General features: G+C 43.7%; 4 protein-coding genes and 1 non-coding gene across 7 annotated transcripts; 1 reads left to right on the forward strand and 4 right to left on the reverse strand.

Moving 5' to 3' along the window:
• Nucleotides 1-1,782: 1,782 nt before the first annotated feature.
• top1a (DNA topoisomerase Ia) lies at nt 1,783-8,799 on the reverse strand. The gene is made up of 21 exons (XM_085924442.1): nt 8,652-8,799; nt 8,155-8,179; nt 6,253-6,337; nt 6,034-6,130; nt 5,875-5,921; nt 5,669-5,761; nt 5,529-5,598; nt 5,292-5,383; nt 5,106-5,221; nt 4,912-5,033; nt 4,699-4,821; nt 4,389-4,576; nt 4,057-4,201; nt 3,763-3,906; nt 3,509-3,694; nt 3,367-3,435; nt 3,102-3,216; nt 2,865-2,992; nt 2,655-2,749; nt 2,427-2,576; nt 1,783-2,316 (listed from the first exon to the last, which is right to left on the reverse strand). The coding sequence occupies exons 1-21, from the start codon at nt 8,682-8,684 to the stop codon at nt 2,214-2,216; spliced, it is 2,226 nt and encodes a 741-aa protein (XP_085780568.1). The 5' UTR covers nt 8,685-8,799; the 3' UTR covers nt 1,783-2,213.
• Nucleotides 6,703-6,774, reverse strand: trnae-uuc (transfer RNA glutamic acid (anticodon UUC)). Its single transcript has one exon. It is a non-coding gene; the product is annotated as a tRNA-Glu (tRNA).
• An 876-nt stretch (nt 8,800-9,675) lies between the features above and the next one.
• On the reverse strand, nt 9,676-14,595 carry cyld2 (cylindromatosis (turban tumor syndrome) 2). Of its 3 annotated transcripts, XM_085925074.1 has the most exons (14): nt 14,448-14,595; nt 13,912-14,377; nt 13,479-13,608; nt 13,046-13,275; nt 12,796-12,964; nt 12,480-12,612; nt 12,247-12,351; nt 11,979-12,058; nt 11,825-11,891; nt 11,630-11,762; nt 11,445-11,553; nt 11,245-11,363; nt 10,959-11,163; nt 9,677-10,732 (listed from the first exon to the last, which is right to left on the reverse strand). In XM_085925074.1, the coding sequence occupies exons 2-14, from the start codon at nt 14,344-14,346 to the stop codon at nt 10,527-10,529; spliced, it is 2,121 nt and encodes a 706-aa protein (XP_085781200.1). In that variant the 5' UTR covers nt 14,347-14,377; nt 14,448-14,595; the 3' UTR covers nt 9,677-10,526. The 3 variants fall into 3 exon arrangements, with proteins under 3 accessions (XP_085781198.1, XP_085781199.1, XP_085781200.1); XM_085925072.1 differs by having other exon boundaries at nt 9,676-10,732; nt 11,825-12,058; XM_085925073.1 differs by having other exon boundaries at nt 9,676-10,732; nt 11,825-12,058; nt 13,912-14,380; nt 14,448-14,582.
• A 1,999-nt stretch (nt 14,596-16,594) lies between these two features.
• Nucleotides 16,595-18,274, reverse strand: LOC147048868 (uncharacterized). The gene is made up of 4 exons (XM_085925076.1): nt 18,133-18,274; nt 17,578-17,720; nt 17,201-17,294; nt 16,595-16,992 (listed from the first exon to the last, which is right to left on the reverse strand). Exons 2-4 carry the CDS (start codon nt 17,693-17,695, stop codon nt 16,752-16,754), a joined length of 453 nt encoding a protein of 150 aa, XP_085781202.1. The 5' UTR covers nt 17,696-17,720; nt 18,133-18,274; the 3' UTR covers nt 16,595-16,751.
• A 1,849-nt stretch (nt 18,275-20,123) lies between these two features.
• Nucleotides 20,124-22,964, forward strand: snai1a (snail family zinc finger 1a). Its single transcript, XM_085924152.1, has 3 exons — nt 20,124-20,357; nt 20,838-21,338; nt 21,769-22,964. The coding sequence occupies exons 1-3, from the start codon at nt 20,282-20,284 to the stop codon at nt 21,951-21,953; spliced, it is 762 nt and encodes a 253-aa protein (XP_085780278.1). The 5' UTR covers nt 20,124-20,281; the 3' UTR covers nt 21,954-22,964.
• The last annotated feature ends 4,091 nt before the right edge of the window (nt 22,965-27,055 follow it).

Consider the following 27,055-nt stretch of genomic DNA (forward strand, 5'->3'; position numbering starts at 1 on the left):
GATTTTTCCCTAATGAAGTGGCCTGCGATTAGGTACACCTGAAAATGGCGGCGTACCTAATGGAGTGTCCGAGTGATGTCACAGATCCAACAGCCAATCAGAAAGTGGGGGTGAGGGCGGGTGTGGCACTTTTCACTTTCACTTAACATTTTTTCCCTAATGAAGTGATTAGGTACACCTGTGTCAGCGTGACGTCACAGATCCAACAGCCAATCAGAAAGTGGGGGTGAGGGCGGGTGTGGCACTTTTCACTTTCATTTAAACTTTGACCATGATTTTTCCCTAATGAAGTGGCCTGCGATTAGGTACACCTGAAAATGGCGGCGTACCTAATGGAGTGTCCGAGTGACGTCACAGATCAAACAGCCAATCAAAAAGTGGGGGTGAGGGCGGGTGTGGCACTTTTCACTTTCATTTAAACTTTGACCATGATTTTTCCCTAATGAAGTGGCCTGCGATTAGGTACACCTGAAAATGGCGGTGTACCGAATAAGAGCGTGCGAGTGACGTCACCGATCAAACAGCCAATCAGAAAGTGGTGGTGTACCTAATGGAGTGTCCGAATGATTGTCCTTTTCGTTAACATGCACATTACATTTGAGGTCATTATTTATTCCTGAAGATTTGAGATTGAAAGTGACTACCAAATTGCCTAAAATGGTACCCTCGCCGGGTAATTTAGTACTGTTGGCTATTTTCAACATGAACTACCTCAATGAACATTTGTCACGATAGCACAGCGATTAAGGCACTGCAAAGTCAACTAATTTGAAATATTAACGTCACGGGTTCAATCCCGTTTATGACTTTAATTTTTTTGTGTGTTAGGTATTTTTTGCAGCCAGGTGGAAATGTAAACGAGACGTTTCGTTCAGTGTTTTTATTGTGAATTTGAACACTTTTGCAATCAGGAAAGTTCCTTGTGACGAATCTGCAGTTTCGATTTTCATGTACAAATTGAATTTGGAGTGTTGAGCAGCATTGGTCAATAATTTTAAGTCGCCAACGGACAGACGAGATCTGCTGAAATGCAAAGAATACACAAGGAAAAAAAGAGATGGTTTGATGTGTGGGGTTTTATTTATTTTCTTAACCTACGATGAGGATACAACTTAACATGATCAAATGCTAGGACAAAAGGTCAAACAGGATAGGATGTTGACTTAACAACTACTTACATCAACTTTCCTATCATGAGTGGAATAAAATGAATTCACATTAAAATGTTACATTGCTTTCACCTCATTATACAGTCAACTAGCTAAAATCGTAACAGATTGATTATTTTTTGGCAAAGTCGATATCCCTCACACGCTTTTCTCCAATGAGAAATACTTTTCCTTTTACAGACTTAAATATATTGAGTTCAAGTAACAGGGCAGGGGGTTTCTTTTACTTCAAAACAAATTAAGTTCAACCCAAATGTAGACTTTAGGGGGCGGAGTAGCAGCTTTAGGGGATGTGGACTTGCAAGTGACAGGATCAATATGACTGATTCACATTTACACTGAAAATAAAAGTCCCTGATTGAGAGGCTGTAAAACATATTCACATTCTGCTTGCTTAAGTCAAAGTTAACATGGTTGCAGTGTTCCTCCAAGCCCCAAAAGCTAGCCCACTTCCCACACATCCACATGCTAAACACCATTTTAAATAGTCCAGTTGAAAATCATCACCCTAAAACAGACAGCTTTTAAGGTCGGGGGCCTCTAAAACATACACACGCTCGCTCGCTCACTCACGCCAAACTCACATTTGTCCTTGTCCTCAAAAGGCTTGTGGGTGGTATTAAGGAATTCATTTGATTTGACTTTATCAAAATATAGATGCATTCATAATACATGAAGGGGCTAAAATAAAAACAGTGAATGAAGATACAATGATAAAAAGCATTTTTTCTCTCTTTTTTTTTTTTTTTTTTTTGCTTCATACACAAGCAATAGGACCACAGAGTTCAAAGTTCAGGCATCGTCACAGGGAGAAAAATGTGAAGGTGGGGGGGTGGGTCATCCAACTACTGGCACTATGCCTTGATGCTCAGTTCAGCTTGATGCCTGATCGCAGATCAGATGTTTAGACTACCACTCAAATGTGGCCTCATCTTTTGTTTTTTCCTGCCAAAACCTTATCGGGTCAGTCCATCGAGAAAAAAAATCATTATAGTAAAAACAAGTATCCGATTAAAAAGTAGCGTTAAAACCACAACCTGGAATTTAAAATTCAAAGTCTTCGTCTGCCATGTCGATGGCCCAGGCAAACTTTTCCCGCTGGGTTTTGTTGTAGATCTTCTCAACGGGAATACCCCACTTCTTACACCTGATAAGGGAAAACAACATTAGCGGGCTGGACATGTACAATTTTAAGAATTTGGCGAGGAAACATACAAAAAATAAATGAAAAAAAAAAACGAAACAAAAGTCACTCACCAAGCCACAGAGATGCGAGGGTCAAGATAGTTGAGCTTGGACGTGCCGAGAGCAATTTGCTTGTTCTCTTCGCGATCGGTGGCCTGCACTTCCAGCTTCATCAGCTGCTCTTCTATCCTCTGAACGGCCTTCTTCTTGGTCTCCACGGCCCTGCGCGGTCGACGCCCGTCATTACATGAGCTGGACTGACGCAAGCAAACGTGTGCAGCGCATCTGAACTCTACTCACTTCTTGGATTTTTCATCCCTCCGTACTTTGGCATCAGCCTTGGCGCTCTTCAGCTCTCGTTTGGCGTCCGACAGCTGGTCCCTTTTAGCTTCGATCTGAGGCCAATAAAAGGAGACAATTCGGTGAGAGAGCGGTCTCGTGCTTCAGGGTTTTTGTCGCAGATACAGGATCACGTGATCGATCATTCAGAGGCAAAAAAAGCAAAACCACCTTAGTCTGCAGGTTCTGCATGGACTTCTCAAAAGTCTTAGGTGCCGCCCTCTGGTGGTTACATAGGATGGCCACAGCTCTGTTGGCCCTGTTGTAGGACAGGATTTTGGCTGGAACGTTCTCATCCACTAGAGACAAAACAGCAACAGCGTTGATTTGTCAGCGGCAAAAACAGATGCTTTCTCGTCATGGATGTGGTTTGAATTTTTCAGGTGAGACTCTCCAACGACGGCGTACCATTTGTGAGCTCTTTGAGCTGTTGTTGCAAGGTGATTGATGCATTGTATGTACGGAAAACTTTGGCTGTCAGACCGTCCATCAGCTCCTGAAGGTGCTTGTTGAGAATCGAAGTCTGCCAAAAACGAAATTGGAACAGCGTGAACAAGATGCCAACATTCCAAATACCTCCCCCCAATGTTGAGCGGTACAGTGGCAATGCACCAGTCAGAAGTAGCCAGTTTAATTCAGGTCGTGTTGTGAGCTTGAACTTCCAGGCACTTACATTCAGGCGATCAAACAAGTCGTCATCTGGCTCTTTGTTTTCCATGAACAATTGAAGATTTTTAAACACCTGCAAGAGAAACAACAGCCATGATCCTAAGTTTTTGCTGAGGCAGTTTTTCCTTGGGCGTGCCAACTCTCACCCTTTTTTCCACAGGAACCTTGTTGTAATATCGGATGGAATCTTTACCCAGGAAGTCAAATTCCACTACGTACTCTTGACCGTCGTTCTCGGGATAGAGTTTGAGGTGTTCCACTCTGAGGGAGCAGCAGCCTACTGTGTCAGCAGTCTCTCCTTCCTCTTTCTCGTTTCCAGCTCTCAGAGCCAGCTGTTGCACACGACAGAGAGCCGGTGTTCACGTCGCGTTCCCGCCGAGCGCTTCGTACTGGAGCTCACCTTGTCAATGAAGTAAAGCGCCACGGCCCTCTGTCGAATTCTCATCTCCTTGGACTTCCAGTCGTCGCGATATTGCGTCCTGATGCGGTCCACGCATTTCTTGAGCCTGCGGGCCGTTTCATACTTTTGCCAGTCCTTCTCTCCCTGCACACAAAGAAATGGACAAGACTGATGACACATGCGTTCAAATGTCTTAGTCACGGTTCAGCTCCCTGGTGTTCTCAGATTTCCACTTATCACAGCATTTGCGTGAATATGATCAATCGAAGTAATGCGACTCAGGTTGTAGCCTACCTTAATCCTTGAGCTGGGGTTCAACATGATGTACTTGATGGAGCCTTGGATGTTCTCAGTCCACGACACCAACCAAGTCACCTTGTTATCATGACGGACCTCTTTCCACTTTGTGCCTGGAGGAGGCTGCGGGTGCTTGGAGTCCCTGCGCGCATTATTAGATTCATACAGTAACCGTGCAATACTTAAATCCCCTGACATGTTTGAATTGAGACTACATATATTCCTTGAAACATGTACAAGGTGACTGCACTTGAGCGTGTTGATTCCCCCAAAAATAAATAAATAAATAAATAAATAAAGGCCCGACAGCGTTGAGGAGAAGCACTAACTTGCTGCAGTTGATGATGATGTCTTTGGGTCGGATCCGGCGTTTTAGCATGCCCATCTTGGGATGGTCCCCACGACCACGGAACAGGCCAGGCGGCTCAATGCGGAAGTTAGCAATGCGTTCCCTATGGTTGTCCATGATGCAGAAGCCGTACTCCTGCAAGAGGCGCTCGTTCTCCGCCTTTATTTTCTATCAAGGGGAAAACAAGTTTATTCATCAATGCCGTGAGTACAAGAAATAAAAAAGTCGTGTGTGTGTCTGTTAGGAAAGGTTAACATTTTGGTTTTGCATTTTTTTTTTTGCATATTTACCAATTTCTCTTCCTTGGACATGGCCTTTCTGGCTTCCGTCTGAGCCTTGAAGTAGTCTGACATCTCAGAGAAGTTGCACTTTTTCAAGTCTGAGATTTTACCCTTTTCATCTGCGGTCATTTCCTGAATTAGGAAAGGAAAAATAATCATCATATTAATGAAGAAAAGTTGGAGAAACAAGGTGCTAAATGACTTGGTTTCTTTTTCACCTACTTTGCGCCAATCTTTAAAAAAGTTTTTTCGAAAGATGTCCTTTGTGGTATATTCATGGTCCAGCATTTTGGCAAAGAATGTGGCCACCTCTTCTGCCTCTGGGCTGAGCTTCATCGGCTTACCTTAAAGATGAAATGATGTGGTGATCGGCCAGGTGGACGCGCTGTTATGAAAACGTACCGTCCGTTTCTTACCATCGTAGTAGAAGTTGACTTTGCTGGGGAGGGGCTCGTACGGTGGCGCAAACACCGGTCCTTTGTGTTCCAGAAATTTCCACTTGACACCGTCCGTGTATCTCTCCTCTTCCCACCTGGGAACAGTAGCAAAATATATCAACGTATAAAGGTATGCCACCATATCTACTCACAACATTAACTCACCATTTCCACTTCTCTTCTGGTTCCTTTTTTGCTTTCTTTTTTCCATCAACAGTTTCTCCTTTTTTATCTTTTGTCTTTTTAGGCTTTATGTCCTAAAAAGGGAAGAGAAAAGGAAGCATGTTGGCCCAACCCAAGCTGCGATTCAAATCTAGTTGAGAAAGCTTGACACAGTCACCAGTCTTTCCCTGATTTAAAAAAAAAAAAAAAAAAGAGCCCCAGCTTATGTACTTCACTTGCCTCAATCGCTTTCCTTTTCTTGTCCTTCCTGTCGTTTTCTAGCTTTACTTTCTTGGGTTTAAAATCATAACTGAAACATGAATACAAAAAAAGTTACATGACCAAACATGACGTGTTTGAAATGTTTCTTGGCCACTCACTCTTCATCATCATCCCGCTCTCTCTTTAGAGACTTGTCGTGTCTCGGCGAGTGGTAAAAATCATCGTCAGGCTCACACTTCACATGTGGCGGGCTGAAAAAGCGGCAAGACCGTCATTCTGTGATTTTTTCCGCACGGTTTGTCGACGTATGGGCCGCCCCGCGTATCACAGGGAATCCCTTAAAACGGAACCCAAGCAGACATACCTGGCGAATCCATTCTCCTTTTTGATTTTACCATCAACAATTTTCATCTGTAAAGACAAACACGTTTGTGTTCAAAACTTGTTGTATTATTACTACTGGGTGTGTAAGAAAATAATTAGGTAGTAAGCCAGCTACAAGCGTGCATTATTTGGAGCTCACCTTTTTCTCCTTGTGCTTGTCTTTAAATTTGTCTGTGCTTCCATCCTTGTGCTTCATCTTCTCCTTATCTCGATGTTTTTTTTCAGATGAGTGCTCACTGATGCACCAAGAAATGAAAAACATATATGTCGAGGTCAGCTTGAGCAGAACAAAATGATTTGGGCAGCAGCCGAAGTCAGAGAGGTGTGCACTTTGCAAATTGGAAGAAGCACGTTATACCCATTGCCATGCTTTAGTTTCTCCCGTTCTTTATCCTTCTTGTGGTCCTTGTGTTTGTGTTCTTTATATTTATGCCTGTGGGAATCTGCAAGGAAAAAAAAAAAGGACAGTGTGAGGACGGAGGCAACCAAAATAAGGTTTCAGTTTTTGTATATCCCCTTAAGATGTGCAGGGTCAACGTTGTATCAGTTGTTGTGTATGACCACAAAACCTGCTTCATTCTGGCAAGTATTTTCTCAAGGAAACAAAAGTCGGTTGGTTCCTTTCAGCTTTTCCCCGAAAGGTCGCCACAGCAAAACACCCGTTGTTATTGTATTTTTTTTGTCCAGATGATTCGAATGAGAGGTTTTTGGCTCAGTTTTTACACCCGATGACCTTCCTGACGCAACCCTCTGCATTTACCCGACACAAGGGAAACACTGACATGCGCCTCCCTATGGCTGCATATGATTCCCTGACCGGGAATCGAACCCAAGCCGCGGCGGCGAAAGCACAGCATCCTGACCACTGGACCATCAGGGAAGAAGGGAACAAAAGTAATCACTCGAAATCAATGAGACAACAAGCTCACAGAAACCCCGCCCCTTCGCAGCATGTTTAAGATAATGTGAAATGATGACATGTTCCGACGAGCACTTTTCTCCTTTCGCTCTACTTTTCAGTTAAGAAAGATAAACCGAGACAGACATGCTTTTACTATCATGGATTAATAAAAGCAGACAGCAAGGAGTGGGTCACACTCGCTATAGCTGATGGTTTTGTCTAAACTGATTCTCAAAGTTGCGTGGAAATGGCAGCAACTATTTTCACAAATTGATGAATCTGTTGTATTATTACAAAAATAATAATTCTAGCCTGGTTAGTATTGTCAGAAAATAGGTTTTGTGTGATTCTACAGTCTGCTTTCGAGGAGAGCTACAGAAATGAATTATCCAAAATAATTGTGAGCAATGTAATAACTGAGTAGTTATCATATAAACTAAAGAGAAGGCTACAGACTTATTCTCTTTCATGTATCCTTTTAAGTCTTTCGTCTATCCATTGTATTGTTTGGTACACGCTTCACCCTTAAAACGAAGCATTTTTATGTCTTGATTAATAAGCTTTTGATTGATTGAATTATTGGCAACACGAGTCATTACCCCCTCTCCCAAAAATATTGTGTGCCGAGTGTCAGTTTTGCAAGACATACAATCATCTTGTCATTCCTCATATTGCTTGTACTTGTGGCCTTACAATAAAATGAAAACCAAACGGTTTGAAAATGTGTAGGTTAAAACCCCTAGTAGCTACTTTATGTCAAGTTAAATGCTGCCCGAACCATCGCGCTGTCAAAAGTTACTTTCTCTTGGGCGATGAAAATGTACCCCCCCAGTGGTGGAAAGCCTAATTACGGTGTCGTAAATAAGAGTGTTGCTATCGCCTTTCACATCATTTTCCCGAGTGAAGCGTTGTGGAGGCGAGATGAGGCGTCCTCTCGACCATGTAAAGGCGGCGGGCGAGCTTGGGTTCAGCTCGCACTCGCAGTAGTCAGGCCGCTGCGCCGAAAAAGAAAATGGCGCAGAGACTAAGTCCTCAACCCCCAAACCCTCACTTTCAGGTGGGAAATTCGCCCGGTTAACGTGAGCGACGGCTTCAGAGAAGACGAGAAATCGATAAAACTCCTCTTAAACTGTCCAAATAGGCATTCCAAGTGGCGATATTGTTTTTCAAAGAGCTGTAGCGAGACCTCCCTTTTGAACAATAGACGCTTGTGAGTGAAAGAGAGGACTTAGTCTCTGGACGCCATTTCTGTCCTCTGCTCTAAACTAATCTCATGTTGTACTGTATCACCGAAGATATGTGCAAATGAGAGAAAGAGCATTTTGATCGTGATGTATATTAGAAACGAAACACGCTTACCGTTGATCCGAGAGCCACAGTCATTCTGAAATATATTAGAAAACACACAAGGGTTACATTTCGTGGAAGCTAACCAGCCGGCGGCTAACTAACTTTGAACTTGCTGGATGGCCAATCGACACTATCTTAGCTTCTTAGCTAGGTGAGCTAATGTGCTACGCTGGCTGGTAATATGGCTTAGCGGCTCGAGCGAGATGCTAACGTCACACATTACCAGCAGCCTTTCGGGCACTCCGTTCAAGTATGCATCCAAACACATGAAGACTAAGCGATAACTGCCGTGTCATTAGTAACACATGAAGGATACAAGTTGTCAACACATTATTCTCATGAACAAAACGAGAAGACTTCAAGAAGACACTCGGCCAAAGCGCATTAGCATCCACTATTCACAGTTAGCCAAGTTATCCTGTCAAACCAAACAAATGCAATGCCAGCAGGCATGTACGCGCTGAATATTGACGGGGGGGGGTGTCCTAAAATGTTCTCAGCGTTACCTGGTCCTCGTTGTGGGAATGGTCCCCACTCATTTCCTAAGCGGTGATTGAGAAAAAAATAAAAATGACAAACGTGAGGGGGCAACCACACACCGGTGAGCAGCAGCAAGCAGAATGAAGAAAGGGCTGGCTTGTGCAAGACCTAAGTCCCAAATGAACTACACAGCGCATGCGCCGGATTTAAATGGTTCGCAACTGTAGCTCCTCCTTTGGAGGAACGTGTTGCTTTTTACTCAACGTTCCCAGGCTGACTGTCACTGCATTTTGTTGAAACCGCAAAACGGGCTGGGTGCATGGCGACATATAGAACAGATTGTTCACAAAAATATTCACTATGTCAAAACGTTCATTTATTGCATTATCATGACCCCCATTTGAATGAAGTCCTTGGAATGGTGTTGTGCTATGACTTCAAACATGGAGGTGACCAGAATGTAGGCCAGAGAATGCATGGCAGGCCAACCTGCCCCCGGTAACCTTGGGAGCCTTCAGCTCCAGATATCAAATAACAACTCAGGAGTTTCAGACTACACTTGATGTGCAACGTAGAGAACGTAAAGGTCACTGGCCATGTGTTGCACTATGTTAACTGACAGAAATGTTCGAAACCAAGCAGCTCTATGGGTCATGTTAACATATTAACGCCCCTTTGTTATTCTAAACATATTAGATGGCCCAAAATAGATGCATGAGTTATTTGTAAAACTGCAATACTTTTGAATTCACGCATCAAAGCAACTTTCTTACATTCTCTAAGTTCAACGGTGATTAAAATTGTGCCTAAAGCGTGTTTTGGTTAACCTGTGAGCCGCCAAAATAAGATGACGCGACTCACTTTGCTGACTGAAGTCATGCTGAGTTGGCAAACCCATTTCCATCCAAAAGAGAGCGCTAAAATTCACGTTACACTAAACCACAGCTATCAAACTCAAGGCCCGGGGGCCAGATATGGCCCGCCACGTCATTTTAGGTGGCCCGCAAAGACAAATTGTGCCTAAAATTCACGTCATTACTAAAATTGCAAATTATCTTCACTTTTAAATATCATTTATTTGGGTTGACAGTGCGGCCCGTGACAAAAATGAGTTTGACACCCCTGCACTAAACATTTACACTCGCTTCCCATGTGATTTTGGACATCGATGAAAGAGTTATTTACATAAAAACGGAACTATTATTTAATATACTGCTAAACGAGTGACAATGTGCATATGCACCCTAGTAACTAACTAATTACAATAACAACAAAAACTTCCGTGGAGGCCGTGGGGGTATCAAAATGTGCACTGACATTTTGTCGACTTCAATGATTTGTAACACAAAACCAATCCAAATAAAATTCAAAACTGTTCAAACTGCAATGTGTCCACACATCAAAATAACACACCGTGCAACTGTTTACAGTGAACACAATCTGACCATATTTGTAGTTTTTCCATTCCACTTGAGACAAAATATGAAGGAGGTCAAGGTGGCTCCAGCTACCTTTTAGGTCTACCCCAAGTCCTTGAATAGATTTATTGCATGAAATAGAAAGAAAAGGCATAAAAGCATTTACATGTGACATTCTGAATCTTACCATAAATATCCAGTATTCATGACAAAAGAAAAATAATAAAATAAAGCAATAAAAATGTCTAATTAAAAAAAACCCATTTATTTTACTCCTTTCATGTCTGAGTATGTAAAGAGAAATTGTAGTGAGCTACCATAGCGTTTCCTTCCAAATATTACTGTATTTTTGGGGTATGTAAAAAAAATAAGAATAATCACTGACTACTGTTTGTATGCAATAATGAAAAATGTGGTTGATAAAGTGCACATTTATTATGAAACCCCTCTTGAAAGAACACTGTGTCCTTGTAGTCATACATTTTAAGGCCCCTGATGATTTGTACTGGAAAGAGTCATTGCTGGCTTCTGGTATAAAAACATGTAGGAGTCACACAGCAGTCTGCGCACAAGCTCGGGAGCACACGAGGGGTTGGCCCGTGCCTGCTCCTCCTCAGACATGGATAAAAAGTCACCCAGCTCTGGACAAGCTCGGATCTCTGGGATGTTGAAGCCCCTTTGATCATCACCTGACAGGAAGAGGAGCGTTGAGATTAGACTTCAGATTGAGACGTGATAGAAGAGACAGAGTCAGAGTGCATCCTTATCTGCATTTGTTGAGACTGCTTTATCAGAACATAAGTCATGAGCGACGGTTTCATTTGAAAACATGTCAGCGTTTGCACGAATATTTTTTTGGGGGGGGGATATGTCATTGCCTGGCTAAAAAAAAAAAAAAAAGTGAATCATCCTCACCGCATCTGTCTGCCATGCTGTCAAAGAAGAGCCAGGAGTGTGGGTCAGAAGCGTATTTGACAAAGGCCACATAGTGACTGGTGTGAATGCAAAGCACGGCAAACAGCTCTAAGGTGTGCCGAGCTACGGGGGAAGCTGTGGCTACCTCAGCTGGAACCGCCAGAGCTTTCGGGCTATGCCCCAGGCGCGAGGGATGCCTGTGTACCTTCAAAAGAAAGAAGCACCAAAAATAAATTCAAATGTCGTGTTTAATACTAGGGGTATTACATTTTAAAATGGGTCTTGCCTGTGTGTTGCAGGTTGTACAGTATTGTTTAATTCTTCCTGGATGCAGTTTTTGATCTGGCAGACACTGGAGACACTCGTGCTCTGCCAATTCCCCACAGATAAAACATTGCCTGGGTGCTGTGAGAACACGCAGAGATCATTTAAAAAAATATATATATATTTTTCGTTCTGATATTTACGATAGTGGAGGTTCCTTACAGTTGTAAAGTAGGTCGGCGATGTCCAGCTCCATGGATGGAATGATGTGAGAGAACATTTTAAATTTGTTTCCAAACCTTGGCATCTGAACTATTAGACAGGATGGCATCTAAAAAACAGGTCAAGTAGGATATTGGAATTAAAAGGATGAAACGGTGACATGTTTTTTTGTTTGTTTGTCGTACCTCTTCAAACTTGACATTGGATGACAGGCAGGAAGTGTCCATCAGCTGTTGCACGGTGGGTATCTGTGCCATTTGCTCCTTTTCCAGAAAGATCTGCAATGTGTAGGCCCCTTGATAACTTTCACTCCTCGACCTGATAGAAATGTATACTTTGTGATTTATCAGCCATACAGACGAAATATTGAAAGGTCCTACCTGAGTTTAAGCAGCGGCTCAATGCCAAGAACCTTCTGGAAGAGAATTGTGATGAATTCCTCTGGGTCTGCAATGAGAACACAAAAGTAATCGATAAATAAGACGCTTGCGTACTTTTTAGCAACAACGCTGTATATAGGAAAAGGATTTGGACCTTTTTCCTCTGTTCGAAATGTGTCACAGCCAAGCTGATTGCGGAAATTCATCACACTCGCAGCAGGAACGAACCCTTGTCTGCAAGAAAAGCGTTTGAGAGCAAGAAAAATGACATGTTAGTGAGAAAACAACACACCAGTAAAGAAATTGAAATATTTTCATGTCTAGTGGTTATTTCAACTGTCGATGTTTTTCGTATCGCAAGATAAATATGAGAAAAAAAAAACCCTAACTATGTCGTCCGGATTATAGGAAAGCAATAATACCTGCGTAAACGGTTGACTATTTTTCTCAGTGTAGAAGCAATGGGCTGCACAGTGTCTGCAGGACAACGGCAGATATTATCCAGGGTCACGGAGGAACTGAACAAACTGCAGAAAGAAAACAACAGCTTTTATCTGGATGCACTTAACTCCTTAGTCGCATGACATTTTTCAAGACGAAAACGCTTCATAGTCAGCTGTTGTGGTGGGTGGTGGTGATTCTGAACTGGTTCTACCTGAAAAGCGTGGCGTCCAGATAACAGGAGTTGATGTGGCCCTGGATCCCTTTCATTCTTCCCACTAACAAAGACACGACCTCCGATTCGGCAATGGGTGCCACATACTCCTCAGAGTCCACATATGGAGGAACTAGAGCACACAAAAAAACAAAACATTTATTTTTTCTTTTCCAGTGATGCAACAAATATTATTAGCGACACATTTCGTACTTTGAAAACAATCTTGATTTAGCAATCCAGTTTGTGGGTGGTAAAAGGCGGTGCGCATTGTTAATTACTAAATAGTGAATGACCCGTTGCATCAAGCAATTACCTGGAGGTATTTCCGCTTGGCTGTCGGTGTCACTCGGTGTGGAGGAGCTGACAAACCTGCTATCGGGCTTGCATTTAGCAACAGGAACAAATAAAGCCCTGCTAATTTTGCAAGTGAAAAATCGCTGGCCTTTGTAAGTCCCATCAGAACAACCGTTCACATCGTAGTCCTGATGCACAAAACAGACCAAATCATTTGCAAATATTCACAAAGCCACTTAAAAACCTTTCATGCTAATCTGGAGACTCACCAATTCGAGTCCAGCCCATTCGGAGGTTTTTCCTTCAAGGACACCTAGCCACCTCACAACCCCATAAACTGTGACCCCTGTGTTGGACACAACCTCCACCATGGAGCCCACTTCCAAAGGTACACATGATGTGTCGATACTGCTGCTCTGCTTTGTACGCTTTTCTTTCACTTGTCCATGAGATCTAAGAATTGGCATGGAGTTAATGCGCAGCACCTTTTTGTTCGTGCCTGTAAGAAAGTAGGGAGGGGTCCGGGTTAAAAAGTCACACGACATATAGTATCTTTAATCTTGTGACATGTTGTTGACAGTATGTTCGGAATACTATGCAGACAACTCTGAAAGCACGTCAAGCCCATGTGATGACTCCACTCTTCTGCATTCCAAAGCAACTGGACTCGTTTTACGACTACAGCGCATTTTCTGTACATACCACCATGTTGGCCAGGATTCCAGTTGAGTCCCAGGGGGATGGAGTAAGATGGGACCACCTGGATAATGTCTGCAGCACTGAACAGGGGCATATGGGGAGGATTTTTGGATAGTAAAGTAGGAGGATTGTCCTAGAGGAAAGGCAGACAAAAGCAGATTGTGGAAAAACAGACAAAGTCAAAGTACATTGCTGCTCCAAATGCTCAATTAAGCCCTAATGATATTTCAAGGGTTCCGAAGTTAGTTGTTTGACTGTCAACTTTTACCGTGACTGGTTTATAGAGTGCATGATGTACGACAACTCAACACCTATGCAAATATTAGCTTGAGGCGCCTTAATGCGCACTTAAGGTTTATTATCACAAGCGTCACCTGAGGTTAAGTCACCAATTATCCTATAATGGTATATATAATGTATAGTGAAATGCTCCTACCACAAATTCCACTTCAAATCCCAGCATCTGCAGATCGTCTTTGTTTTCCTTCTTCCCAATCTGCATCAGGTTCTTCACCACTCCCGGTTGATGGCCCTTCCTGTGCTTGACCACCACCAGGTCTTCCACAGTCAGCTCACAGATGGCCGAGAACAACTGCGGGTTGCACAGCAGTTCCAAGCGCTTGTTCACGGAGGAGATGAAGAACAGGAGCTGAGCTTGGTGGCGGCTCAGTGGGTAAGTGTCCTCTTTCCGCACGACGCCTCCCTTCTTGGGTCCCCCCGCGTTTGGCCCCCCGGAGTAGAGAAGCCCCATCAGTTCCCCGCGCTGCGTCTCCGCTTCCACCCGACCAATGCATCCCCGGCAGAAGCCTTTCCACGACTTTCCACGTGTGACGATGAAGAACTTCTCTTTTAACGACGGGATGGGCTCCATTGAAGCCGAGTTAAGTCTAGCAGGCGTAAATCTGCTGACATGCAAGACGGGAAAACATCTCTCATTTGTTTCGCGACAATGTTGTCAAAACAAACACTCACCTAGATGGTTTCCTTCGGGAGAGAAGCGCGGCGCCTCCGCCAACAACTCAACGACAAGTCAGAGACTATTTGGAGTCTATTTCCAATTGGAAATCATCTCAATAGCACTTTTTCCTCTATTGACGAGGTATTTAAGTGAGAGTCTCCTTTGCGCGGTCACGCCCACTTGCCTCGGCACTTCATCTCCGCCCTTAACACCAAGTGCGTGCACTCACGGGAACACATTTCAATGACACTGCGTGACTGCAACTACGATTAGATAAGAAGAATGAATTTTTGCCTGACTCTGGTGGCAATTTATAAGTTCGGCCATGTCACATTTAATTGCAGAAGTTTTCTTAGATCAGTTACTAAACTCCCCACCGTTACGTTACAATTTCAGAAACTATCAATATTGTCGCGGTTACAGTATTGATCGTTTCTGAAATTGTACAATACGTGATCGTGATCTACTGGTCGATCACGAAGGAAGTGTGGGTAAATCGCATGACATTATAAAGTAGGAGATGAATAGCAGGCTATCATCCATCTGCGTTTGTCTTTTAATTGACATACAGGGCAGCCAATCTGACGTCTGGACTTTTGGCACCCTACGCATGGACGTTAAATTCCGCTAACTTGCTCAACCTTACTGCGTCGCTGGCCTCCAATTATTATTTTTTTCACTATGGGATATTCTAAGTGTGTTTGCCTCATCTGTCAGATGACATTGAGCTGAAGTCCAGGGCTCATGGACAGTTATCCTGAAAAGGAAATAAAGAATACACAATAATAAATAGTAATATTAGTAATACCTTAAATAATGATCATATAAAGGAAATATATTTATGTTTTGCATTTATATTGTAAGTAGATCATTTTGACTTGGTCATCTTATAATTTTCTGCTCAACTAAAAGTGCTATTTTGAATGACGCAACATTTAGCTAATGCAATTTGAAAATCAAGACATTGCACAACTTCTGGAAACTGAGCATGAACAAACACAACTATTTTCTGCCACTAACTGATATTTTGAGTGACATGTTTGTCCTCAGACTCTGCTCATGTGACACGTCCCTCCCTGTGATGCAGCTGGCATGCAAGTATGACATTATCTTGACTGAACATCAACTTTACATAATAGGCTCGGCGCTCCTCGGCGCACATGCACAAAAGAAAAGGGACAAAAAAAGCCTGCTTTTAGGTGTACTTTCCCTCAACTTTCAAATGCATATACGTTTTTCTAACATGTGACTAGTAGTCTTCAAAATGCATAGCATATATATATCACAAACCTTGTTGATGGTCAAGAGAACCTGAGATTTGTTTCTAGAGGAATTATCCATTTCTTAATCACATTGTTGTTCCTCACCACTCCAAAGACAATCATTTTCTGCCTTTCGTCTCTGTGGCCAGTTGTATTTGCAAATTGCACCCTCTCTTCTGGAAACAGGGCTGCAGATTGGTTAAATTGGACAAGAATTAAATGTCAACAGTTAGCATTTGTTAAATCGCCTTTGAACACTTACACTGTGCATTGGCTTCCATCAGTAAGATGTTATTTTCATCAACTAGGGAACGTAGTAACAGCTAAAGTAAATGTTTTGCATTACAAGGGGCATTTACATATTAAATGAGCAAACCTTCAACTGCATTGTTATTGCTACCTGGGTAATGGAAGTCAAACTGTGTCCGCCTGATAAAACCAGTTTCATATAGGTCCCATATATATGCTAGGCTGGTCCCACTATTGTGAGTATCACAGGTCTTTTAAAGGGTCTGCTTCAGTTTCTCTATTGAGATAACAAAAGTAGTCACCCCGATGGCGCAGGTGACAGAAGCAATGTACCAATGGACAAGTGTTTTGTCACTGAAGCTTATCTTTCCTTTGGTATAGTTGATATCATCGTCACAGACCTGAGGCCAACCAGAGGCCACTTGCTGCAATGGTATGTTCTTGGAGGCTTGGCAAATCGCAAGATCAGCACAATACCTCCAGGCCTACATGCTTTTCATTTGAATCACTGTGGAACTCACCTGGCTTGGAACTAACTATCAGTCAATTAAGACGCTTCAAATTTCTGGTCATTAATTTTAGATTCACTGTTAAATTCTGCAACCAATGAGGTAATAATTAAAGAAACATCGACGAGTAATGCACTATGTTGTATTTTATTGCTGTGTTTAGTCAAATACATGCCAGTAAAAAAATAGTATAACATATCAAATCTTTTACAGCTACAATTTGGATGGATATTTGTATCCATGAAAATAGTATCAGTATCAGCTCTGTGAATGCGTTACTAGTTGCCCTTGCAGCATTTTAGTGACTGAGGTTGCGATGTGACGGTTGTTGGAGTGGGAAGGAATGATGCTGGAACCCATGCCGAACGCGATTGTGTCGCTGCATAATCTTTCGGGACATGCGGTGGTGGGATGTGCAGGATTTTTGCATACAGGTTGGCTTTGTGACCTTGTGCAAGACTTTAGGAGGAGAAAGTAATGCTGAGATGGCCGTTTCTTTGCTTTCAATTGTGGACTGGTCACTGGCTGGAGCTGTTAAACTAAAAAAAAAAAAACAACAACACATAACTATAATTCAATGTACAAGTCCTCGTTCAACAGGCTTCAAAATAAGGTTTAACATGAAGATGGGCTAGTTCTATAATTACTCTTAAGTCAAGTTTGAATTTTTAATTTGACAAAATTTGATTCTTGATATTCAAAGACAACGTGCAGCCTGTATCCATTTCATTATTTACAGTAGTTTACCTTGTTTCTAGTTTGGGAATAGTTGTTGCAATGGGAGCAGAGTCTGATAATATAGCGGAGGCCTCCATATTCGGGATCTCAGCACAAGTGTCTTCTGGGGAGACAATTGAGGGTTTATGTCGCTGAACAATATCTTCATAGAGTAGAATCAGCAAGTGAATTTTTGTGGATTTTGTTATTGCTTAGTCAACAAGATATTTTATTTATTTATTTACTTCCCGAAAATGTATTGCAAATATGTATTTCTTTTGGCTGAAACACACAATGAACAATAGTGGTGCATTCCCTTGATCTTACATTATTTGATTGTTGTTGTTTTTTTTTCTACAGAGTACTTTGCGGATTCAACCAAACTGCACAGTGGATGCACAACCAACCTTGACGACTAACTACAAGCCATTCCTCTTCCAGTACTTCTTTGGACTTGACTTCCTCTGGGGCGTCCTTCTCTGAGTTCTTTCCCCCAAAAAGCAGACGAGCGAGTTTTCTCAGCATTACTGCTTCTCTCTGACGTATTTCTCTTTAACCAAAGAGAATAATACAAATTATTAACATATGCGTTCATGGTCACACACTATTCTTCATACCGATGAATTAATCCTCCTTTAGATTTGGAAAGTTTGTCATATGTCCAAATTTTTGGAAGGGTCAGCTAACTAGGAAGGCCAATTCAAGATCGAGCGCTAAGTGTTTTGAATAATGATGCCCACCCCATCCATTGTTAATGTCGCTCGACAATTGTGCAAATTGGAGCTTTGAATACCGTACATGTTTGAGACATGTGAATTCTATCGTGACGTCAATGAATATTTTGTCGGGTCGGATAAACTTCGATAAGGAATAACGAACAATAGGTATATTACTCTCTGTACATATTATAGCTACAAATAGTTTTTGTAAGACAATATATAGACAGAAAACAAGATTCTTACCTCTGGTTAAAGTTTCTCGGTTCGACTCACTGTCATACAGTAAATACCGGAGTTTGGTTCTTTTTTTTTTTTTTTATTGTTTTGTTTTGGGGGTTTTAAAATAACGTTCACGATTTATGTGACGTTATCGATTGTTTTTCAAATGATCGACCAATGAGAAACCAGTGTGTAAGGCTCTGACTCCGCCTATGACGAGAAACCACCAATCAGAATCCGCAAATCCGCCCCGCACAGTTGGATAGAGACACGCACACAAGATATGCAATAAGCACCCGCCTGACCATATGGCTCCACTCTAGCCACGGACCCACACAGTGACTGAAGAAAAAAATGTATAAAATCTATTTAAACGTATGTGACTCACTCATTTGCCTTATTTCAGACACTCCTTGGGAGGCAGTCGTGTAAACTAAACTTCCACTCTGCAGAAAAACACCTCTATAAAAGCATGACTGCAACATATGTGCAATGAATACATATGCATGATTCAATGTAATACTACTCCACTATAGTTGATTTCAACTTTATTCCTATAATCTTGATGAAAACAATAGTTTTGCGCAATAGAAGAAATTCTTCAGAGTTCAGCCTTTACATTGATTGTTTGATTCATTCATCACCCGAACCGCCTATCCTACGAGGGTCGCGGGCGTGCTGGAACCTATCTCAGCAGTAACGTCATATAATTATGGGGAATTCCGAGTGTTACAGTTGACATCAATCAACAAAATCACTTTTGTCCGTTAGGGGGCGCTTTTGGTCTATGAAAAAGAATTCTATTTGGGTCACCCCACCCTCCCCTTGACATATGCTTCACATGAGGGTCAAGTGGTTTCTTTGTTTACAGTAATAAAGTGAGACAAATTTGATCATTTCAAGGAAACTACCGTTCTACTGCATTAGTACCCGTTGCATGAAGTTCACAAAAACACTTTAATGACCGAAGCGTGCTTTGAATGACGCTGATGGGAGTATGCATGAATAGGAAATGAAGACCCGCATGAAAGAATCAATAGTGGAATCAACTTTGTTCATTGTTCATTAACACCCTTACCACCCGAACTGTTACATGGTATTTTAACTACGTCCAATAAAGATTCTGTATTTTAACTATGTCCAATAAAAAAAATCGACCTTTTCAATAATGGACAATTTTGACTGACTGGCAGCATGAAGTTAGTTTAACAATTTGTTGATTATTTTGGTTGTAGTTTGAATTGGTGAAGTACTGCACTGCATCATCCTATGGGACTTTTTTCTGTTCTGCCCATATATAGTTAAGTAAACATTGGAAACAATCTTGATGTGATGCAGTGGTGTGTTGCTGTAAACTAGTCGTAATAATTGTTAAATTGAGCATTGTTATTATGTCAATCCAGGTTTGGTGGTGCCGCTGTTTTATTGGATCTCTAAAAATGGTGCAAGTGTTTTTTGTTTGTTTGTTTTGTCCGTCTTAAAGACTTTTTAAGTAGTTGAGCGAATGTGATCTGGTGACTGTGTGCAACAGCATATGATTTGCAGCATTTTCATTCTAATGAAACCCTTGAATGAGTCTTCTGTTCCTTGTTAAAGTCAGCATTACTGCTCCTTTATGCAGCGGTTCCATATGATTTGAAACTTTTGCCATTGTTCACTCAGTGAACCACTTCCTTAAACACCATCAGAAATATTGACTTTCATGAACAAAAACCAAATTGCAATATTTACGCCATCCAATCGAATGATGTGAAGCGGGAATTTAAATGTATCTTAGCTCCTTCATTTGCCAACCTTGTGGGCTCCGTGCAGAAAGGGGGTCATGAAGCCCCCTTTTCCTGCACAGAACAGCAGGAGGAGCCGAGGAGGAGGATCGAGGGAGCTGGTGGTTCTGGCCGTGGTGGGGAGGGCCCTCCAGGCGAGCACACCCCTACCGCCTGTGTCAGTATTTCAGAACACAGGCCAGCATTTAGTCATTCCACATGAAAGCTGCAGGCACGCTGGTCTGCCCCAACCTTTGGACTACTGGAACATCCATATTTTCTTTCTTTTGTTGTTGTTGTATATTCCCACTTGACAGAGGACACTTTAGTTAACCCTGCTTGTTCCAGACTGTGCGTCCCACCCGTCGCTGGATACTTTTACGCACAGTTATTTAATACGCCAAAGGACAATGCCTCGCTCTTTCTTAGTTAAAAAGTACTTCGCCAAACAAAAGCCAAACTACAGTGAACTGGAATGTCAGAATGGTGAGTGATGAAAGTTTCTATTTTAGTCGTTGCGTTCCGAAAACCCCCCTCCTTACGTAATTGCGCGCGTTAGTGAGAAAGCTCCATTCTTCCAGTGTAGATGCTAGAACTGTATGTGCATAGTGGTGGTGTGTAACCCCCCCATTCCATTTTGCTGTGGCTTGACTCCACATCCTGTAACGTCTCGATAAAGTTGCGGCCCGTGCCCCCCCCCCTTAGTGGCCGCAGACAGAGCACCATTCATGTTACAAGCGCTTGTGAATACGTGGGAGGAAACGGCGCATGAAACCCTCCAATGGGTGCAACTTTTCGCCCCCCCCCCCTCCCCAAAACCTAAAATGGGCATCAAACGAATAGATAAAGTGATGAAAGCAGACAGTTGCAGCCAATGTGTTTGATCTGTTCTTATGTTAAATCTCAATTGATTTCTAGCCTGTTGGCGTCACTGTAGTCTGAACTCTGCCTCCATCTCTATCTCAGATACGTCACTGGACAAATATCCTCTCGCTGAGCTCTCATCCACTGCCACCTGCTTGACAGCAGATTTGGTGTGGGACCTGAGTGTCCTGCCCGCTCTCTACCTGCCCACCTCCCAAACAGATCCCTCCACCATCCCGGGTCCCTTGGACCTCAGCTCCCCGTGCAGCCTCAGCAGCAGTGCCAGCAGTAGTGGCGAGGAGGATGAAGGGCGTACATCAGACCCCCCCAGCCCAGAGCCGGTGCACACGTACGCTCCCCGTCAGCGGATGAAATGTACCGGCGTGATAGCCCATGTCAGCCCTCCGGCGGAAGACGACAGGGAGCCTCCCGTAAGCGCCAGCAGGCCTGCCTTCCTCTGCAAACACTGCCCGAAAGAGTACACCAGCCTCGGGGCTCTGAAGATGCACATCCGCTCACACACCCTGCCCTGCGTGTGTACCACATGTGGAAAGGCTTTCTCCAGGCCGTGGCTGCTGCGCGGCCACATCCGCACACACACAGGTGAGATCCACGTCTTGATGGAAAAAGGTCAAAGTCTAACTTTGAAGTCGGTCCCGTGTCGTTTGTGCTGATCAACAGATTCAATCACACGGCTTTGGGTAGACCCTGCGCTCGCTCGCTCATTGTGTTTTCGTGTGCCGACAACAATGGCCGCCTTGCTAATTGTCTTATCGTTGTTCACGGGGGGAAGACGACGCCGTGAAGACAAAAGGAGTTTTATCAAGTGGCCTTATCACTGAGCGCTCGCTGCAACTTGTTAGCATGCTAATCTCATTTGGCTGCGATTGAATCATGCTAATTCACTCAGGCTCGGAGCGCATCAGTGCTTTGTTATCTACACGATGCGTGTGTTTGCGAATTGACGAATTCAAAGACCCTCGGCCTCACCTGCCAATCACTTAAAAACGTCTCGGTGTTCTTCCTCATGCAGGCGAGCGTCCCTTCTCCTGCCCCCACTGCAACCGAGCGTTCGCCGACCGCTCCAATTTGCGAGCTCATCTGCAGACCCACGCCGAGGTGAAGAAGTACCAGTGCGGCGTCTGCTCTCGCACCTTCAGCCGCATGTCACTGCTGCAGAAACACAGCTCCTCCGGGTGTTGCTCCGCCGCCGTGTGACCAAGCTCAGGACGGCGGAGGACCGAGGACTGGCGACGACCTCTCGGTCCGCGATGCCAAAGAAATTCCAGCCTTAAGAAAAACAGAGGGAATCAGACCTCATTGCGGATCTGAATTTTACAAGCCTATTAGCCCTGCAGATTTTTTCCATTCTATTTTGAAGTCAAGGCTGTCGGACCAAATCTGAAGCGAAGCTGATCTTTCCTCCATCTCAGCCCCTTTGCTGCCATTGCCAAGACCAAATATGTACTGAACTCAAGAGGTGTTCTCTCTCGTCTCCGGACAGCTCAGGATTGACTAGCCAGACGCAGCTGCTGAGAGGTAGGATCTGCGTGGGTGCTATAAACCTCTCAGTGTGCCTCCAACACACGCAGACACAGAAAAGCCATCGCACGCACACAGCTGTCCCCGGTTACTGCGGCGTAGATAGACAAAAAGTGCTAACAGGTGCTTCGGGAGTGACCTTCGCCGACGGATAGCCAATCGCTTTCAAAAAGATGTCGTTCATCTTAAGCTTCTATTTTGACCACAGCCCAACTGATGAGTTCCCATGATAGGAACTTGACAAGCCGTGCACTCAATGTTACCACAGTGTTAATAATACCAGTCAAAGCCATACGTGAAATGAATTTGTGCCGAGAAATTTCTTTTCTTTATCTTTGTCTTATTTACCTCATTAGCGTTTGTGGCTTTAATTGATGTTTGCAGTATTCAAATTGTTGATAACCAAATCGTTTCAAAGCGAAAAGGCTGGGACCAAACATATTTGAAAAAAAAAAAAAAAAAAAAAAAAAAGTTTACACCATGGTTGCCTAATATGTGATGAGAATCCTGTAAATGGACAGTACAAAGATGAATTGTAAACTTGTATGGCAATGTTTTATAGTGCAATGTCCAGATGATGTGTTATTTCAATTTTGTACCCTGCTTGTGTGTTCCGTATTTTGTGTATGCCCCAAAAATTATTCTGATTTTCATTCAATAAAGTAATTTATGTTTATAAAAAAAAAACTGTTTCTGGGTTGAGAAGGTCAGCAAAGGCAAGGTGCGCATGCTACACCTGCTGTGACGCGGGAAATGAAAACATTATGGTTCAACGAGGTCTGGGTAATCATTAACTGGCACTTCAGCATCTCGATATTGGACGTGCGGAGTGAAGTGACCATTGTGCAAAAAGCAATTTTGCAGATGTGCAGGTGAACACGTGGCATGTCGGACCAACGGACAGAGGGGGGGGGGTGAATGCACCTGTTGTCAGTTTCCACCTGCCGTCAACTTCCCGCTGTTGTCGCTGTGCAAACACAGCGACGTGCACACCCTGACCAACGCCTGAACAAAAAACTTTTGGTGTAGTTTGTATTTAGTCTTCTGTGTAGGTAAATGAGAGGATTATAATCTGGAATTACCAAGTACAATGCAATTCTACAAGACTGTATAACCGATATGATCACTCCTCTGAAAGCGTCAATCTAATCGGGCAATCTTATCCTCGTAAAGCCATTTTGGGGTGTAACTCTTGCATTGTAGATTGTGCAGATGCACCAAATGTGTCAAGTAACTTTGGAAGAAGACTTGAGAGGAAATTGCCATCTGTTTTTAATCACTCCCAGAAGCGAGCATGAATTTGACTGTGCACAAGTTGATTTGAATTTTTGAATTGGTTGCAGCATGTGTGATGCGTTTTCCTCTTTTGTCATCGGGGATTGTCGAACGTGTCGTCCTTCTGACCTAGACAGTGAGTCATTGGGTTCTCACCTTCCCATGGCTCTCCGTCAGATTAGTCAGGCAGTCGGGCTGCGTGGGCTCCGGCCCGGTCGGGCCTAGCCGACCGAGCCAGCCCAGAGTGAGGTAAACTGTTCCACGGCAGTTTCTTATTTCATCCTGACTCAGGGAAATATGTGTGCAGCCCCCAGGCAGTATGAGTTCCATTGTATAACTTCAGACTGACTCATTTTAAAGTGAATGATAGCAATTGTCAAACATCTGTAACGGGTCCGAGCGCTGGATTTGAAGTCAATGATAGCGGTCCCCTTTGGCAATGCTGATCTTGTGTCTCATCCGGGATGAGCCTATTAAACTCTCAGCTGTTGCAAGTTAGTTCAGGACTATTTTCAAAATGTCAGCTGGCAACATATCCCGAGGTTGGGATCTTGACTTATTGTTTGACTTTTTTTCTGCTGATGCCCATCTTTGCTTTTGGAAAGACTTAGCAACCATTTTGGAAACACTGAAAACCTCGCACATAAATAACTCATGATGCAATCTCTTTTGTTAATTTTAAATCCTGGCACATCTCTCTGTCTTCTATTCCCACTCCTGCCACAAAGGCTGTTCAACTCGACTTAGCCAAAGTAAAGCCTTAAACATTTGCTGCTTCACGTTGCTCTGCTTATTTCGGCCTTTTTATAGAGAAAAGAAAACACAAGACGCTCCCCGTCTTGTTCCTTGAGGAGAGCAGAGGCCCTAAATGTGAAATCTGAGAGCGTTTTCCTGCTGTGTGCTCGACAGTGCCAGAACACTCACTGTAATTTACCAAAAGTGGCTGCTATTTATGCCATAAACCATGTGTTTAACATTCCTCAACCCCGTCATGTTTGTATATTCATCGCTCGCTCGCTCACTCTACAGCACTATTTCTATTTATGTGTGTGTGTGTGTGTCCCTCTTCGCAGAAGGATCATCTCGCCCCCTCTGAGACAAGGCCGACAGGAAGTGCGAGTTTACGTTGGCCCACTCTCCCCTCCGCTCCAAAAAAAAAAAAGAAAAAAAGCAGCTCGGCTGATGTGCTGCAGGGATCAAGTGCTGTTTCTCCTGCAACGCGCCCCCCTCCCCCCATCAGCTGTCCCACACGCCGCCATGGCTGCTCAAATGGCCAGCCAAGATTTTAGGGTGGAGTTTGGTGGTTCCAAACTAAAGTGTGTCCTTCATTGTTGGAACACGGAAGGAAAGGACGGTGCTGTCAGCGTTTCATAAACAAGAGGCTTTCTGCACTCATGACACGCAAGACTTTGAAAGGGTTCTTGGAAAAAAAAAAAAAGCCTCTGGTCACTGTGGCCTGCTCACATGGAGCGGATTGTAATATCCGTGCTATCTGTCTCTTCACACTTGTGATTATCACCTGAGCAACATTGGGCCTTTTATTGCAACGCTCCGTTCGGAGACAGGAGGCCGATTGTGTTCTGTGGTCAGTGCCACCAAAAGTTGGACTGCTTTGTCGCGTCACACGGGAATAAAAAACGTCTACAGTGTCGATAGGTTGGAAAACTACTTAGCATGGAACTGCCATTTAAGATTAGCGGCACATTTGTTATTATTCAGTGTTTATTAAAAATATTCTTTTCTCTTCCAGGAAATTCTCCCAAGGGGCTTCAATCTTGTTCATGTTTTTAAAGTTCCAAGTATTCATTTAAATGTCAGGCAGAACTAATTTCTCTCTTCTGAACTGCAAATGGGGCCATGAAAAAAAATGGCTTTCTAGTATAAAAAGAAAAAAAAGGCCCAAAAGCGATAACACCACAAGTGTGTTTAATGATGGACTTGATCAGGCTGTGAGGTTGCCGCAGGGCTGCATTGGAGAATCGGTTTGGTGGATTTTAAGGATGGGGGGGCGTACGTATTAAAGAGTAATGAATCACACACTCAGTCACAGGGTCGTCGGCTATGAATGTGCTCTCTGTTGGTTTTCCTGGAGCCTGGAGTTTACTAACTGATGACGCAGGCCGTACTTGATCAGAGACATGTGTTGCTGCAGAGTCGTTGCCAGCGAAAAGCCGAGCGTTGGAAAAGGAAAGCTCGGGGGGGGGGGGGGGGGGTGTTGCAGAGATGCACGGCGTCTGGGCTCTTTGCTTTTCCTGCGTCCTTCGGGACACGCCGTCGACGAGGAAGAGGAGAACCGAGGAAGGGAAGAAAATAAACCACCTTTTTCATTGGGACAGGAAAGGAGACGAGTGTCAGAATGTCTTGACCGAACTTTCTTGACTGTCAAAACTCCCCCAATTCTTGTGCAGTATGTCAGCAAAGGAGTTAGCTAAGCAAACATAAAAAGTCTGACAAAGTGATTTCTTCATCACCGCAGAGGATACGGGACTATCAGTTCAACGAGTCGTGAACCCAAACCGGCTCGATAAATACTCGACGTAGTAGATATAAGTTTGTTGACGCTCCTTGTGGCATTTTTAGGAAATATCATCTGCGTCAGGTTGGAATGCACTTGAGAATATTTTCCCAGACAAGGTGCAAAAGGACGTTGAGCCGTCCCCGCCCGCAGGCCTTAACATGAGGATCACGAAAGAGGCGCTGCTCATTTCTGTGCACCTGCCACGACACGTCGGTGCATAACAGTATGTAAACATCATCGGCGAGTACGCGGGGAAACGCATTGTTTCGCCTCTTGTCTTCTAAAAGTGCTGATTTGACGCAAGCCCGGTCCTGCCACTTGCTACTTGAACAGGAAGAGGGTTGTGAATCACGTGTCAATCATTTCAAATGGCTAAAAAGCAGTGTTATGGCGCTGCTGGTTGGACACTCAAGTATGGAGGGACTCAAATCCATTTCTCGAAGGCAGGGATTTAAAGTTCTGGAGTTCGCCCACAGATGTAGGTTAGTTATCTCACGTCAGTCGGTCTACGTGGGAGGCCGGCGGGCGCTTCTGATGGAAAACACCCGTTTCTCGGGTTGTCCCTGCCATTGTGACACATCAGCGCCCCTCCCCACTCGCCTTCAAGGCTCAACTGAAGTCCAGAGCCATGTGTTCATTGGTGTCCCAACTTTCAAACATCTTCTTCTAAACAATAGACGCACACATGCGAGTAAGCAAGCGCTGGCAGCGACCGGCCTGAATTCTCCCAGCCAGCGCAGCACATGTTGAAGCCATTATCCTGTTGCTTGTTAAGTCATTACGCTATCGCTTGTTATTTTCTCAAGCAAGAGAAAGCGCAAAGGAGTGCTGAGAGATTTGCCACCCGACGCGGCCTTAGGATACGGGAAGTTACCCTGAAATGGGAAGAATGCCTTGTGGTCAGGAAAAAAAACCTCGTCTCTCCTTCTGCGTGTTGACGGTACCGCCGGGACGTCCGGCGTTGACTCTCCACGTTGGTTAGTGA

This window comes from Syngnathus leptorhynchus, chromosome 11 (genome assembly GCF_054491065.1).
Source record: "Syngnathus leptorhynchus isolate UIUO chromosome 11, UIUO_Slep, whole genome shotgun sequence".
In the NCBI taxonomy this organism is placed as follows: Eukaryota; Metazoa; Chordata; class Actinopteri; order Syngnathiformes; family Syngnathidae; genus Syngnathus; species Syngnathus leptorhynchus.